This window comes from Sphaerodactylus townsendi, linkage group LG06 (assembly GCF_021028975.2).
Source record: "Sphaerodactylus townsendi isolate TG3544 linkage group LG06, MPM_Stown_v2.3, whole genome shotgun sequence".
Lineage (NCBI taxonomy): Eukaryota > Metazoa > Chordata > Lepidosauria > Squamata > Sphaerodactylidae > Sphaerodactylus > Sphaerodactylus townsendi.
In genome coordinates, this window is record NC_059430.1 from 34,226,124 (window position 1) to 34,243,359 (window position 17,236).

Below are 17,236 nucleotides of genomic sequence, written 5' to 3' on the forward strand. Positions count from 1 at the left end.
CATTGGCCATTCATTCATTCATTCATTCATTCATTCATTCATTCATTCATTCATTCATTCATTCATTCATTCATTCATTCATTCATTCATTCATTCATTCATTCAATTTCATAGACCGCCTCATCCCAGTGAGAAAGGCAGGTTATAAATAAGTAAGTAAATAAATGTTCCTATTCTAAACAAAAAAGTTCATAATATTTAATTAATCCCTGTGACAAATGTATGTTTGTGTATGTCTGTGTATCTGGTTGGGGTGTGTGTGTGCGAGGGCTTGCACAAATGTCTTTGCACTGTATTTGCTGCCTCAAGCCAAATTCCAGTGAACCTCTGGGCTGTCAAATGTCCCATTTAAAACTGTTTCTGTGTTAGGATCACTGTCTATTTCAGAGGCCCAGGCTCCAGATGCACTTTTTCACAGGAAGCGAGAATGGCTTTGTTTGTTTGCTTGTTTAGATTCCTCCCCTCTTTTTCATGTTTAATAGCTCGCTTCTGTGGAGCCTCATCCAGTCATCTTTCTATGAAAGGGAGGAGGTCATCTCTCCAGGGCACTTCATCCCACTCCCCTGGATCAGCATGTTCTGAAAGAAACTCATGAGATATTTTACCCTACCACTCCCCTCTTATATTCTGTAAAAGAACTCCAAATTGTCTTTTTTCTTTCCTATTTCCATCCCACCCTTTCTGACTAAATCAAGCTCAAGTGGCTAATAGCAAGCCCCAACAAATACTTAAATCATGCTACATGTTATTTATAATTAAAACTCAAAATTTCTGATAAAAACACTGCTAGTGTACTTAAAACCTTATGACAGTAAAGGGGAACCAGTCAAAGATGGGGAAGAAAAAAGGGAAGAGAATGAACAGATAGGGTACCCAAGGCAAAGCAAGAAATGGGGAATAGAAAAGAGGTAAAATGGGCAAGGTGGGTAGGTAAAGGTGGGCTACAGGGAGGCTTGCTAAGCTGCATAGAATTGATTTTTGTGAGGTTATTTTATACCCCAGGTGCAGAAAGAAAATGGAACAGGTTGAGTGGCTGCACTTTGAGTACATTGATTAACACACAAGTGACAATTTCCTAAAAAAGGGGTGGGGGAGAGGGCCATAAAACCACTTTATGCTTTCTGAAAATTGGTGCATGATGGTTGTCCAGGCACAACAGGTGCAAGACTAGATGCCCCACCCTGACCTCCTGGGGCGGAGGGTGGGGGGAAGCTATTAGAATGTAGAAGCTGCTTTTCCCAAACATCTTTGAGGATGGCCTGCCTGCACTCCATGCCCCACTCCAAACTATAGCACTGGGTTATTTTAGCTCCTGTTATTGCTTTAGGATTTATAACCAAAACAATAAAGGGTCTGAGATCCTTCCTTTGAGATCCCAAACCGTTCAGCTGATCTTCTCTGAAGTGCTATGTACACAACTCTTCCCTCTCCCTCCCCATATAACTTCTGTCCCGCTTTTGTCAAACTCGCACCACAAAACTGCTCGGGACGACTCAGACACAACAAGCTCACGTCGTTGGGCTTTCTCGCTCTGTCCTTCTGTTTCCACATTCTCCAAAAGAGACCCTCAGAGCTTTAGCTGCTCCTGGTGGTTTCTTTCGCCTGTTTTAATATAGATCCTGCAAGCCCAGCTCAGCCTCCTTCAGTGTCTTGCCTGAAGTGTTGCAGCGCCCAGGATTGTGTTTTGTCCCTGCATTTCAAAGAGTGTTTGTTGAATTGCTCCAGCTTTGTTAGCACAGTCATTCTTTAGAAGCAGGGTGTTTTTTTTTAAAGCCCAAACGTGGTCGAGATGTATTTGTCCACCTTTTTATTTTTTTCTTAAGTCTAAAGCGTGGTTCCCCTGTTAAGCCACCCAACATTCTCCGCCTGCATTTCTGCGTGGTTTGTTACTTTTTTTTCTTTACAGCGTCGGCTGAGAAGTTTCAAAACTTATAGCGCGATAGAATAGATTCGCCTGATTTATGGAGTTTACGAATGGTGCATTCGGCTTGTCAGAGCCCTTGAATAGCTCGCCTCCTAGCACAAGAAAAGGTTTCGTGTTGCTAAGCGATTAGAGCAGATGTAATGAGATTTACCTCAATCCTGCTTTGCCCTTTTCTATCTTCAGTGAAATTGCAGTGGGGGGGGGGGGGGAGGGATTTCTCTGTTTCAAGCAATAGTCCAATCCGCAACTTTCCCCCTCGTTTCAGGAGCCTGGGTGTTTACTATGCAGAAGGGGGCGGGGGAGAGAACACCTGTATACACAAGGAAGGGAAACTTCGTTTTATAATATGAAAGATTGCCCTAATGTTATATTCCAGCTATAAATTGCTGGCTCAACTTTCTTTGCATACCTTATCTCTGCACCTTTGCAAAAGTGGGTAAACAAACAAAAACGGAGCCGAGGGGAGGGGACAGCGCCAAAGGAGATGATAACCGTTATAATTTTCATAATCAAACAACGCTTTCAAGACCGGTTAAAACAATAAAGTTTTGTACCCTAACAATCTAGTGATTTCTCTCTCTTTTTTTGCTTCCCTTCCCAATCTCACAGCACATTATGGGGGGAGGGGGGGAATCTCGTAGTCTAAATGAATGATGGCATTCTGACAATTGAAATAAAATTCCGCTGTAGTAAATGTATGGGGACGTTCAGTACTAATTAATCGCGTGCAAAGATAAATAGGATTGCTTTTTTTTTAAAAGCAAACTGCATTTTGAAATACGTAAGATGCGTTGGGGCCTCCCCGCCCCCCTTTTGTGAAGATTCATTTTGCGCTTTGCTTTCCGCTTGGTTTGGTGCACGCAAACTGAATTTGCAAGCGACGCAGGAGGAGCCAAGCAAGGAAGGCGCGGGGGGGGGGGAGGAGGGGGGATGAACCCCAGGCGGATTCTGGTCACGTCTTCGCTAACTGACAACAAGGTTGGCTAAAAAAAAGAGGGAGGGGGGCGATTTCTTTTTGAATCTTGGTAATTGGGTACTTTTACACGCAGATCACGCTGTTGGGGGAAGAGAGAAAAAAACAGGCTTAAAGGATCCGTGCCTTGATTCTCAGGCCTACATTTCTCCATCATGATGTAGCCGGTTTCATTTTTCCTATCTAACCAGATCTTGTGTATTAGTTGATAAACATGAAACCTATATATTAGACAATTAAGCAGTTCAGTGACATGAACTATGTGCCTCCTCTTACCCCCAGGACACCTCTCTTTCTCTTGCGTACACCCTATGTGGCATCAAAAGGTGGCGAGGCTGAAGATGGGGGAAAGGGCGCCCTCTCTGTTAAGATGCCTTTTTTGGGGAAAATTCTTTAAATGTGTAGCAGTTAACAGGAAAGACAATGAAACATGTGCCCCCCCCCCAAAAAAAACCAGACAGGCAGAAATGTACTTATTGCAGGGTAGCATCTATTAAATCCTACCCAGCCAAATCTACACAGCCCCTGCAGTGGTTCCCCCTCCCACTTTTGCATCTTCCTTTGCATGTTTAATCAAAGACACAAATCAGAAGCTCGAAACACATGCAGAAGAACCAGGAAGTCCTTGTTTGAAATGAAACAAAAGTTTTATTACCAAACTAGTTTGTATAAAACACAATTATACAGGATTTTTTTTGTAAGTTTGTAATAAAACAGCATGAAAAGGCAGTGTCAAAAGTTTTTTCTTCTTCAAAAGGCAGCAGCTTGTAAAATAAATAGCTACCATTTTGCGTTTGGACAATAGCTGCATAAACTTTGTTCACTTTGAACATTGTTTAATAACATTATTAATACATTAGCAAAGTTTCTATAAAAAAGTAAGACACGTTGGTGCTAAAGTACTTCTGGAGGCATTTTTCCAAGTCCTTTACAAAACCACATAACAAAAACATGGCAGTTGCAAGGTTATGTTGACTACGCATCTAGATATGAAGAGGTAATAAGCATTACATATTTTAAAAAGTTATCAAGATATACACATTTTAAACCATTTGTACAAAAAAGTCTATAAATTTCTCTCTCTTATATACAAAAATAGCTTAATATATCCCCAAAATTAGTTAGGAATGATACAAATAGATTTTTTTAATATAATAAAAAGTTCACAGGAAAAACTGGAAGCATTTTATGATGGGGAACGGTAGGGGGGGAGTCAAAAGCAGACAAAGGGGAGACACATTAAAGGGTTCTTTGAATATAGCATAGTTTTGATTTTCAAAATCTTCACAAGCATTAGGCAACCAAAGCCACAATCCTATGATACTTACTTGAGAGTAAGTTCCATTGAATTTGGTAAGCATCATTAGAAATGGGCTTCATGGCTGCAATCCTAAAGTCACTTACCTCAGAGCAAATCCCATTGAACTCAATGGGGCTTAGTTCTGAGTAAACAAGGTCACGCTGCAATTTCTGTTCACAAATGAACAAACCAGTCTTTCAAAGAAGCGTGGGAATACTGTATTTATTTCAAAAAGGAGGGAAGCTCATTACTATGTAGAAAATTTATATGGAATAGGCAGTGCTGTTTTGCTTATGGGGTTGAAAACAAGCATATAGATGTCCCCTAACATTGTGGTCCCCCTGTAGGTTCTAAGTTCACCGTACAGCTTGCTCCTATGTATGTTTACTTTAAAGTAATTCCCACTGTGTTCACTGAGGCCAGTAACAGTGCATAGGATCGCAGTCTTGGGTCTCTTGGAATGGCCTGGAGTGCAAAGGCAGAATCAGGGAGTGCTTTCGGTTTTGTGGAGAGACAGTCAACCTCCTCCTGTGCTTTCATTGTATGACTTTTCCTTTCCATATCAGGAAGGGGGGAAAGTAGCAAGATGCAACTGTTTTGCAAGCAGTCCTGTAACAAGGTAAGGAGAGGGAGAGAGAAAAAGAGAGAGAGGTCAGCATCAGTGCTTAATCCAATACAAAATCATCTTCCAGGAACAGCAGAATTTGTCTGGCTAGTATTCAGTCATGAACAAGTTAAGTGGTCAGTGAGTTAAACCACTGCCTGCTTCATGATTCTATTAAACTGGATTATTTGGAGTTGTGTGAAATGTACAGCACAGGCTACTTGGAAGTAAAACTTCCCATGATTTCAGTTGACCCTACTACCAATTAAAAGCTTAAATCCTGTGCATACCTCCTATAAACTTTCATAAGATCAGTCAGTGTGCTTATGCAGTGTACTATTAGAACAGGGCTGAAAGGCAGTCTTAGCAGACATAACATATGACCCAAAAGTTCTGTTAAAAATTAGAGGAACAAACTGTTTGGTGTTTTGCTTCATGTACATGGGAAGGGAGGCCTACAAAAATAAATAAATAAAGAACCTTGCTGCAAGCCAAATGCAGGGGAAGCCAGGTAGAAATATTTGTAGCGAATAACATTTGCAAGGCCTCAATCCATAAAACACCAGCTCTGGATTAATTTTTCTGAGACCCTCATTAAAACCTACAGAATTTTCGAAGTCTACTGTACATGAAACTCCTTCTCCAATGCAGAAGCCTACACATGAACAAACCAATCAGTGCTGGTTTGTAAACATGTTACAAACCAATCAGTGCAGTGCAACTTCACTGATGGACTCAACAGTTGACCAGACTTGGCTTACTTCTGGTGGTTTGCTCCCACACATCAAATGACAGTGTGATCTTAAGCAGAATTACTCTGTTCTAAATCCCTTGTAATCAGTGGGCAAAGAAGACTGCAACTTTGCTTAGGATGGCACTGCAAAATGACTCCACAACAGGTCTCCCCTTCCCCATCCTTCAAATCTCAGGGCAAGCCACAATCCATCATCCTTGGCATACTGAAGGTGATTTCTCTGGGGCTAGTCCAGAGCAGGGGCTCTGTGGATTGTTACCCAAACATCCAGTGCCCAGCCATTCCAATCGAGGCAGAGGAGTGCCACTGAGTCAGTGCGTGTATGTGTGTGTGTGTGTGGGGGGGGGGGGGATCAGCTGTCAGCTTTGGCTGATGTGAATGAAACATGCCCTTACTGAAACAGCTACCCTTGGCTGTTCCTTCTGCCACCCCCAGGGCAGACTGTAAGCTCCTTCGGGCTGGACCCTTTGGTGGTTCGGCTTAAGTCACTCTCCCGGGCAGCCTTGAGGGCGTCCCCGTCCGCAGACCACCAGCCCGTCCCTTCTGGCTTTGGGCCTCCAAGGGGCCCTCTCGCCTTCCCTCCCCCTCCCAGCTCGCGATCCCTGCTCAGGACCTGCCGGGCCACCCCACCTGCTGCAGGGCCTCTCAGAACCAGTTGGTGAAGTCCAGGAGCTCCTGCTCCTCGGGGCTGAGCGGGTCGTAGGAGGCTTCGTCCGACGAGTAGGAGGAGACGGGCGAGCCGGCCATGGAGTTCATGTCGCTGGGGTAGCGGGGCGAGAGGACGCCGGCCTGGAAGGCGGCGCTGACGGCGTCGTGCTCGTCGAGCAGCTGCTGCAGGGCGCGGATGTACTCGACGGCCGAGCGCAGCGTCTCCACCTTGCTCATCTTCTTGTTGGCGGCGCCGTTGGGCACGTGCTCGCGCAGCGTGGCGAAGCCCAGGTTGACCAGCTTGACGCGGTTCCGCTCGCGCTCGTTGCGCCGTGCCACCGCCGCCGGCTGCTGCTGCGGGAGGCTGTAGCCGAAGCCGCTGAAGTTGAGGCGCCGCTTGCAGCGCATCAGCTCCGGCGACGACGAGCGCGGCCGCTTGGCCCCTGCCTGCTGCTGGTGCTGCTGCTGCTGCTTTGCAACAGGCACTTTGGCGGCCCCTGGAGAGCCTGGGCTGGGCTGCTGCTGCTGCGCGCTCTGGGAGGCGGCCACGGCGGCAGCGAAGAAGCAGGCGGGCTGCAGGAAGGGCGGCGGAGGCGGCGGCTGGCTGGCACCGCTGTCCATCTTGGCGGGGCTGCCGCTGGCCATTGGGCGGCCGCCCGCGGGAGAAAAGGCGCGCGGCGGGGCTCGAGGCTTTGCTGGCGCTCGGCGCGGGGAGGGAAGAAAAGGCTCGCGATGGCTGGCCGGCCCTCCTCCCTTCTCTTTGGAACCGACGGCGGCTCGTGGCGCTCGCGTGTGCGCAGCCCGCTTCGCAGAGACTCTTGTGCCAAAAAGGTCCTGAGATGGTCTCTCTTATAAGGGACGGCCGGAGCGCCCCGGGCTGCCCCCTCCTTGTCACACGCTCCCCCCCTCCTGCTGCTTCGGTGTCCCCTCACACCCCCGCTGCACCTTGCGCCTTGCACGCTCCCCAGCTTTGCTGTGAGTGGCTGCCAGCCGGGGAGCGCGGCTGCCTTTTCAACGCACGGGGGTTGGGGGGGGGGGGAGAGAGAGAAGGCTGGAAGGGAGAGCTCGGCGCGCGCACACACACACACCCGCAAACCCCACGCACACGCGCTGGCCCCAACTCCGCCTCGGCGCCGCCCTCCCCTCCCCAGGTTTGTTGTTGCAAGTGCGTGCGCCAGGCGCGTGCCGTTGGCCGAGCCGCTGAATAAACAATTGGGCTGGGCTACCGCGTGGGGGTGAGGACAAACCGGACCGCAGGGCCGTCTCTGATTGGCTGGGCTTAGGAACAGGCGGAATGGAGGGGTGGGGTGGTCGACAAGGGTAGGGGGTGCAGAGGAAAGGGGGAGGATGGTCGCCTCACAGAAAAGACGTCCCGGGCCCGGCCAGGGAAGGAGTTTGCCCAGCTTGAACCTTCCTTGGCCCCTTCTCCCACAGCAGACGGCGGCTGCGGAGAGAACTACCTGAGCACTGAGCAGGCGGGAATTTCTGAGGGAAAAAAGTGGAGCTGGGGAAGCCAAGTGGCGGCTGGGCTGGACTCTGAAGAGAGAGGAGGGAAGGAGAGGAGGCAGCCTCGCTTGCTGGGCGCCCTGAAGCGGCGTGGAGAGGCGCAATTGTCTGGAGGAGTAGGCAGCCCGGGCTCCCAAATGCAAATCGAGGGATGCTTTTGCAAACCGGATTGAGTCCCTTGAGCTACCGTCCTTTTCATGAGCGGTGCTTGTAACTTTCTTTAAAAACAACAACAACAACAACTTTTCCGGGTTTGGAATTAGACTATGAAAGTGATACTGGCTTGAAACGACGGAAACCCCCCCCCCCCCTGAAGAACATCCAATAAAAAAGCCTCATTGGTATCTCATCAGAGTCTTCTGTCAGGATTATTGTCCCGTGCAGCCTGTAGCCATGCCTTGGTTATCTGATAAATGGTTTGGGGGTCTGTGGGTGACAGTCAGTAAAGATGATAAAGACGAGTTAATGCTAAATGATGGCATTTGCAATAATTAATTCTTTCCCTAACCTCCCCACTCCCATTCAACCTTCTTTGTTTCCCTGCACATATTTTGTATTTTTTTTCACACCATCTTACCAACTGGGCACCATTCTAGCTTACCATTTTCTCTGGAGGAGTGCATGCCTATGCATATTTGGAATTACATTTTATTGAACTAAATAGGTCTTATTTCTGGGTAAACAGGGCTGGAGCTGCATCAAGCTAATATAGATATGTTTATTTACTTCATTTAGGTCATCTTCCTCCCCAATGGGGACCCAACATGGCTTTCTCCTCCATTTTATCCTTGCAACAATCCTGGGAGATAGTATGTGAATGTGTGTGACTAGCCCAACATCACTCAATAAGTTTCCATGGCTGATTGGGGATTTGAACCGGAGAGTCTAGTTGCTACACCACACTGCCTTTCAAACAAAATGACTGAACAGCAGGGACCTATCCCCCTTGGCTTACTCATGATCTGATAACAGCAACACTAAGGGATTCCTTTGTGGCTGGAGGCAATGAAGCCTACCACAGATAGAATCAGTGTGATATAGTGGTTAGAGTGACCGACTAGGATCTGGAAGACCCAGGTTCAAAGTCCCGGATGCTAGCTGGGCAACTTTTAGCCAGTCACACATTCTCAGGATTGTTGTCAGGATAAAATGGAAAAGAGGGAAACAATGTAAGCTGCCTTGGGTGGGATATAAATGAAGTAAATAAATAAAAAATATTCCTGTGACGGGATGGGAAGCAAGCAAGCAGCTGTTTCCACAGCAATGTCACATGTAAGTCTTCATGCTTCTCCATAAATCCTGTTCCTGACAGTCATCTTCTGAGTTCAGAGACATGACCGTGACTGAAACAATGTGTCCCTTACATCAGGCAGGCGGGGAAATGGTTGTAAAGCTCTTTACTCCAAAAAGAGTACTCAACAGCAGCTGGTTTCAACATTTGAGACAAGGGTGACATTTTGTTGCTTTTAGAGAAAGAATATTTTCTGCCTTGCCTTGGTTCTGTTTTGCAAAAACATCCAAAGCCTTTTCCTCAAATAACTTCCACACAAAATACCTGTATATATGAAAGCATCTGAAAAAAGGTATTCCAGTGTCAGTGAGTGGAATAGCAACCAGGGCACAAACAGGCTTAATGTGACAATAGGTTATATCAGTGTTTGAGAAGTTTGCAGCTTTTGACACTGGGTCACACTGATTTCTTTCTCTCTCTTTTTTTTTTTTTTGCATGCATACTGACTATTCACATACTGCAATGTGCAGCCTCCCCAAGAAATGAGATAGCACTGACTCTTCCTATTGTTGCAAAAGCTCCTTCATCCCAGGAGTGACAACACCAGGGAATTGGTCTCTGGAATGAATCCCTAGTTCACACCAAACCCCTATGCTTTTCAGGAAATTGCTTGGCATTGCCAGCCCAGTTTTGCTGTGTGTCACTAACCATGGCTGAAACCTGTTCTTATCCTTTCTGCACACAAAACCAGCAAGCTGGAAACAATGAGTGATTAAACATCCTGGGGTGGATTCTACCCAATCCTGGGGTGGATTCTACCCAAGTTTAACTGGAAGCTTTCCTCCAGTAGGAGGAAGCATCTTTAGATTAAAGCAAGATTCCTGGGAGGATTATTGGATCCCCCCCCCCCCATAGTATTTTTTCTGATACATTTGAACTCAGCAGAAGTGTTAACATTACAGCTTCACTTGTGTGAGGAGCTGCTTGAGACCTACCACCTGCTTGTATGACTCTTGACTCAGCTGCTTACATCTTCCAGGGGTGCTGGTGGACTACATCTGGGAGACAGTAAGTGCCTTCCTAAGGGGTTGGTTGCTCCTAATCTTGAAACAGGCAGGGCTGCTCCCACTCATAAAGAAACCTAGGCTCATTCCGCACATGCAGAATAATGCACTTTCAAACTGCTTTCAGTGCTCTTTGAAGCTGTGCGGAATGGCAAAATCCACTTGCAAACAGTTGTGAAAGTGGTTTGAAAACGCATTATTTTGTGTGTGCGGAAGGGGCCCTACTTTGAACCCAGAAGAGTTGAACAACTACCATTCAGTTTCAAATGTGCCATTCTTGAGCAAGGTGATTGAACAAATCATAGCTGGTCAACTTCAGGGATTCCTGAATGAAGATTGTTTGGGCCCATTCCAATCTGGTTTCAAGACTGGTCAGGGGCCCAAGTAGTCATGGATGTCCTGGCGGGTGTCCTGTGCTTGGAGATGGACACGGCAGGGCAACTGTATTCATTCTCCTGGATTTTTTGATGGCTCTTGATACCTTTAGTCATGGCATCCTTTTGGACCAACTTTTATAGTTGGGACTGGAAAGCCCTAATCTGCAGTGATTTCAGTCCTGCCTCAAAGGTAGGTTTCAGGGTGCAGTGCTGAGGGACTGCTGCTCTGCACTCTGGCCTCTGGCCTACAGCATCCTTCAAAGTTCTGTCTTGACTGGCTGAAGGAGCAGCGGGGTGGGGCTGAGGGGCGCCTGGTGGCACCTCAGCCAAGTAAGTAGAGCATGGAAGGGCTCCCAGAGCAGTGTTTTGCCCCCCCCCCCCCACCCTTGGGACATGTTCATAAGCACAAGTGTCTCATTCACCATAAACTTTTCTCCTCTCACTTCACTAGAAGAGGCTGATCTCTGCTCATTCCAAGCAATGTACAGATGAAACTGTCCCCTTCCACTGAAGTAAATGGGAAACCCAACAGCAAAAGAGGCATCCGGAGAACTTCAGAGCTTTTTAAAAAGTCCCATTGATTTAATTGAAAATTAAAACATTGTTAAATATAGAGTTCAAATTTAAATGGAACACTCAATATTCGTCATCTTCTTTAGAAAGTTACTTGGAAATACCTTTTCAATGTCTTACCTGCGTTGTTTAAGTAATCCACACAATTAATAATAATAATAATAATAATAATAATAATAATAATAATAATAATAATAATAATAATAATAATAATAATAATAATAAAATTTTATCCATTCATTCAATTTGGTATACCGCCCCATCCCCGGAGGGCTCTGTTGAACCATGGTGTAATGCCATTGGGTACCATTCAACAAAAAGTTAATTTTTGTTTAGCTCATTGATTTCTCTTGGAAAGTGGCTCCAATAGGGCTGAGGAGTCTTTTTAACTTTGGGAGTACCAAACCTTGCAATTTTCCACATCAGCCACATCCAGAGGAGGGGAGGAAAGGGGGCTCGAGGGAATGGTGTGGTCTGGTGCCAGCACATTTGCCCTTCGGGGGAGGCAGATGCGCTGGCAACTATCCATCCTTCAGCCCCATGCCACAAAACCCTGTCCCTCAAACTTACACCACCCTTTGTGTAAATTAAGTCCTCTAAGCCCTTTGGAGGACTTTTCAATGGATGGAGGGGGGCTCCTCACACCTCTGGAAAGCCCATTTGGAGGCAGGTAGGTGGCAGTGCCACAGTGGCGCCATGTCCTACTGCCGAGGGTTTGGGATGGGGCCGCCTATTAGCTAAAGAGCAGTGTTATTTTGGCAGGATATTTAATGTTGAGTTATTTTCTTGGATCACTTCATTAGCTTTTCTCTTACAGCAGCCCCACTTAACTATTTTTTTTGTTTCACACTTTCCTAATTTTAAGTAAATTCAAACATTGTACTTTGTAAATGCTACAACCCCCCCCCCCCCACGAGCACTTCCTCTAAATAAAGCAGTTTCGACTATTCTTGATTGTGAATTCATTGGTTTCTCTCCACCCACATTTAGGATGTACTTCAAGTTCCTGAGTAGGGGTTCATCATACAAAACAATTTAGGCATATACCTAATATGTTAACATAGCCAATATGTGTGTAGAACATTCTTGGATTGGATTTTTACAGCAACTGGCACATTTTGAAATAGTTATTATTTTTTATCTCACCGTTCCCCCAAGATGCATACATGTCCTGCTCTCATTTGAGCCAGAAAAGTTAAAGTGCAATTTAGCAACTGATCCAGTGTCATTCAGCCTGTTTTGTGATTGAGCCAGTACTCTATTGTAAATCCAATACTATCTATCTTACAATGCCACTCACATTGGGCACTCCATCCACTTTGGACAATTTGGCCAAGCTGTTAAAGAATGTGCCCTACATGATACCAAGAGCTTACAAAACACTTACCTGGATAGTGAGAAGTTCTTGCCTCCCCTATCCCCTACTGAATCTGGGAAAAGGTGAGCCACTGCAAGGAATAGGAGAAAAGAGACTCCACTAGAAACCTAGTATTTATGTTTGTGGTAGGGGAGTGAAGGATGTCTGCCAGTGGCTCTCCTCTGATGATTACCAGTGCTATCCTAATAACACTTTTTCTGGGCATAAGCTCCATTGAATAGACCTCAACAGGGATTCTAAGTAAAGCTGCTAAGGGTCACTCTCTAGAACAGAGGTTTAAATCATCTATTGTGTTTTAACAGTGATTTCCTAATATACCTGAATTGCCCTCTAGGGGAGGTCTGCTTGGTACTGTGTGCCCCCCAGGTACACCCTTTATTCCACAGACAGTTTTGTGGTGGAGTAGTTGAGTTACATGTTGGCAGTGTGCTAAAAATCTGTGGGAACCTAGGATACACTTCTTTTCTACTGTCAGAGAATGATGACTGACAACAGCTGGGGAAAGTATGGGTACCTACTACCTCTGACTGTGATGCAATGGCTAAGGATGCTTGGGAGTGCCCTATTCTCACCCATGTGGGCTAGTGGTAGATGGTGGATGTCCAGTGTGCAACCCACTCAGGGGCACCATCCTTTTGGGCTTTTTGCTGGTTGCTAAAGATAATTCTCTTTAGTCTGTACCCTGTTAAGATATATTCACTACTGAACTGTGGAGTTGCTGTTTAACATTGCTGACTTTCACTTTGATCTGTTTGGGTCTGCTGCTTTTAAATTGACAAGTGTCCCCCGGCCCCTGGAAAAAACCACATTGCTTTAGACTTTCACTGGCCTGTATCCAATCATGCAGCTGTTCTGATGGAAGGGAATCTGAACACACGAGGTGGCCTTATACTGAATCAGACCCTTGGTCTGTCAAGATCAGTACTGTCAACCATGAGTAGCTGTGACTCTCCATGGTGTAATTTCGAGGGCTTTCATACCACTTACTACCAGGGCTGTTATGCTGATGTGAATTGGGAGTATATGGCTCAGTTCCACCTTTCTGGGCAAGATTTACTGTAATATGCCTTTCCATTACTAGGCATGCCACCGAACGCCTCATTTTCATTCACTACACACACACACACACATACATAATATAGCTATGCTTTGGTGGCAGAGCTAAGGAGACCATGATGGGCCAAGATGCTCACCTTGGTAGGTGACCTGTGATGGCCTTTGGCTCTTGGCAGATGCTCCCACCAGGTTAGCCCTTGATACTGGCCTTGTATAGCTTTTAACTGTGCAATATGAACGTTTACTTAGAAATAAGTCACCATTTGCTGAATGGGGTTGCACCCAGGTAAGCATGCATAAGATTGCAGCTGAACTCTCAACTAAGTACAGGCAAACAAAGAAAAACCACTAAATCTATTCCTTATGGTCATAAACCTATGGAGGCTTCGAGCAAGGAGGTTACACAAGCTTTTTCTTCTGATACATAAAAATGTCCAAACTTCCACATTATGTTGCTCCTGACTATGTTCATGTGTAAGGATAATATTTTTGGGGGGTCTACTTTGAGGTTATTTTATTGTAAGGTTTTCTACTCAAATTACTGGTCAGAGTATGGAAAGTTATAGATGCAAAAATGTAGTTCTCGCACACCCTTCTTTCATTAGCTCTGCACCTGCAGTTAAGAGTCCTTAATTTTCCCATAATGATAAATATTCCTTTCCCCCTCCTGCCTCTCTTCAGTAAAATCCCCTGCCATTATTTTATTGTTGTTTTCTGGGGGTAAATTGCAGTCTCAGGCCAGAGTCCCCCTCTCTATGCCTAAAAAAAGTCCTAGGCTTTTTATTGCGTTTAAAAGGGTTCCCCTTCCCCCCTTTTCACGTTATGATGAAACGCTGGTCTTTTGGGTAAGCAGAAAGAAAGTCGTTAATCTATATAGATCTTCAAAAGAATCAATACATTTGGAACTTTTTTGTGGGGGAGGGGGTATGATTTGTTACACTCTGTTTTGTTACAGTAGGCGATCTGGCCCGGGGTCTTAGGCGCATGTGCTTTCTTCCCTGCCAAAATAAAGTAGAAGGTCTTTCATGGTAAACAAAACCAGCTTATTCTTCGCACAGAAGACATGAATGGCCGGGAGGGTGGGGGAGAGAGAAACTTACAAAGCACGGGGCATTTTCTCTGTCTCTTTCTCTCTCTGCTGGGTATAGCATTCAAGACCAGGCCGGTATTCAAGCCGCAGTCTATTTTTTGCTCAGCAAGAGAGTTTAGAAAAGAAGCGTGGGGGTCTATTCAAGGATCTTTCCCCCCTTCACAATTGTGGGGCTTTATGAAACCTATCTTCCATGCCTTGTCAGGGTATTTTCTGGGACCAATTAGTGCTTTGTTGGAAAAGCTTCTTTGCTGAATCTTTAAGCAGGCAGAAAAGGAGGACAAGAAAAGGGGGAGGTCGGGGGTGGGGAGGAGAGCGCTCTCGTTTCTCCCCCTTATTTTGACGATTTCAGTCATTACTCTGCGTAATAATTAATATGACAACTGGACGCTGAAGTTTGTATAGAAACACCTTGGCAACAGGAGAGAGCGTGCAGTGGGTGGTAACAAGTGGGCATACATGCGTACACACACAAGGGAAGAATGAATGCACAGAAAAGAATAAAGATAAATAGTTGGCACAACCCGCAGAAAGATAAAGCGGGCTGCGAAGGGAGGGGGTAAGAAAGAATGAAATTTGAGGAAGGGGCGAGAGAGCATGGACAAGGCCGACAGAGAAATTAACTTATTTGAAATGAGAGTTCTGAGGGGGAAAAGCAAACCTGAATTCCAAAATAGTGTTAATTAAGAGAGAGAGAGCGACACAGAGGAGGTCGAAAGGTTTTATGATAGGATCTGTCACGTTTTGTGACAAATTTGCAAGCAGTTTTATTTTTAACCAAAGTATTATTAAAACTTTATTTATTTTTTTAAAAAAGGGTAATACTAAAGGGGAAGGTTTCTGTATAGGCCTGGAATGGAACAAGTGAATGTTTTAACAGTGCGCCCTTAAGTCCATTGAAGTCAGTGGGCTCAGGAAGGGTACAACGCTCTTCTTTAGGATTGTACATCTTCCTCCAAGGCTAATTTTCAAGGGCTGGAGACAAAGAAAAGAGACAGGAGAAGGAAATACAGAAGTTTGAATTTGGCCCCTTCTGCACATGCAGAATTTCAATCCACTTTCACAATTGTTTGCAAGTGGATTTTGCTATTTCACACAGTAAAATCCAGCTGCAAAGTGCATTGAAAGTGGATAGAAAGTGCATTATTCTGCATGTGCAAAAGTGCCCTCAGTTTTCATGTGATGGTATTCAATGTGGTGAAGGTACTCCCCCACCTAACTTCAACTGCTGTTTTTTTTTCAGAATCCATTGACTGTGACCTTGAACCCCCAAGCCACCACAGACAATGCATCCCCCCACTTTTTAGAGGGAAAAAAGAGGAATTTCCTTTGAGATTAATTTTTCTCTCCATAAAAAAGTAACGTGGGAGCATTTCTCCCCTTCCCCCATGCTATTAGGCAATAATAAACAATTAGAGAGGTTAAGCCTATTAGCTATAGCTCATACTAATCAGGGTTGGATCTTTTTTTTTCCAAAGGGGGGGGCAAAAGTACAAAATGATGTCCACCACACACACACACACACACACACACACACACACACACACACACACACACACACACACACACACACACACACACACACACACACACACACACACACACACACAGCTTTACTACCATCAGATTCTCTGAAGATGCCAGCCGCAGATGCAGGTGAAACATCAGGAGAAAATGCTATTGGAACATGGCCATACAGCCCGGAACCCCCACAACACTCCAGAGATTCTGGCTGTGAAAGCCTTTGACAACACACACACACACACACACACACACACATGAATTTAATCAACATATATAATCACCAACTCTTTTCAATGACTGAATATAAAATCTGAACCTCTGTGAACTGTTAATGAATAATTACACGTTTACATTGTTATCCATCTATAATGTTTGAACATTCCCTCAGCCCTTCTGAACACATAAAAACTCAACTCAAGGAAAAAGTTTTTCAGCCTAGCCTTTTCCCAGACATTTTTTAAAAACACCACATATAATTTTGAACTAGGGCTCCTTCTGCACATGCAGAATAATGGACTTTCAATACACTTTCACAATTGTTTAAAAGTGGCTTTTGACATTCTGCACAGTAAAATCCAGTTGCAAAGCGCATTGAAAGTGCATTATACTGCATGGGCGGCATGAGCCTAGGAAATACCAAATACACCTCATGTTCCTTTGTGGTCTGATAAAATACAGCCCAAGAAAAGTTTTAACTGGTGATTATGCTGCTAGATGCTAAAATGATAACTGAAGCAGCTACTGTACTTATAGTCACTGTAAAAGGCTTACTGGAAAAGACAATAATGCTAGGAAACATTGAAGACAATAGGAAAAGAGGAAGGCCCACCATGAGATGGATTGACTCAATAAAGAAAGCCAGTGTCCTCAGTTTGCATAACCTAAGCAATGCAGTGGTTCTCAACCTTCCTAATGCCGCGACCCTTTAATACAGTTCCTCATGTTGTGGTGACCCCCAATCCTTACATTTATCCATTTTACAGATGGAGAACACTGATGCATAAAGTCTTAGGCAACCCCTGTGAAAGGGTCATTCGACCCCCAAAGGAGTTCCGACCCCCAGGTTGAGAACCACTATGTTACTGAGATATTGTCTTGGAGACCACCGGTGAATAAGTTAGCACATATGAACAAAAGCCCTCCATTCTTTTTCTCTCCCGCCACCATGTAAAATCAGGCTGTTTGGGGAAGAGCAAACCTATGAGCCTATGGGGCAAGTTTACTTGTGGCCTTT

General features: G+C 45.2%; 1 protein-coding gene across 1 annotated transcript; it reads right to left on the reverse strand.

Annotated features, from left to right (window-relative positions):
• Positions 1-3,525: 3,525 nt before the first annotated feature.
• On the reverse strand, positions 3,526-7,101 carry ASCL1 (achaete-scute family bHLH transcription factor 1). The gene is made up of 2 exons (XM_048502420.1): positions 6,186-7,101; positions 3,526-4,806 (listed from the first exon to the last, which is right to left on the reverse strand). The coding sequence occupies exon 1, from the start codon at positions 6,846-6,848 to the stop codon at positions 6,201-6,203; it is 648 nt and encodes a 215-aa protein (XP_048358377.1). The 5' UTR covers positions 6,849-7,101; the 3' UTR covers positions 3,526-4,806; positions 6,186-6,200.
• Positions 7,102-17,236: the final 10,135 nt, after the last annotated feature.

Bases quoted from the DNA above. Each gene is read 5' to 3' on its own strand.
- ASCL1 (XM_048502420.1), bottom strand. From the start codon at position 6,848: ATGGCCAGCGGCAGCCCCGCCAAGATGGACAGCGGTGCCAGCCAGCCG.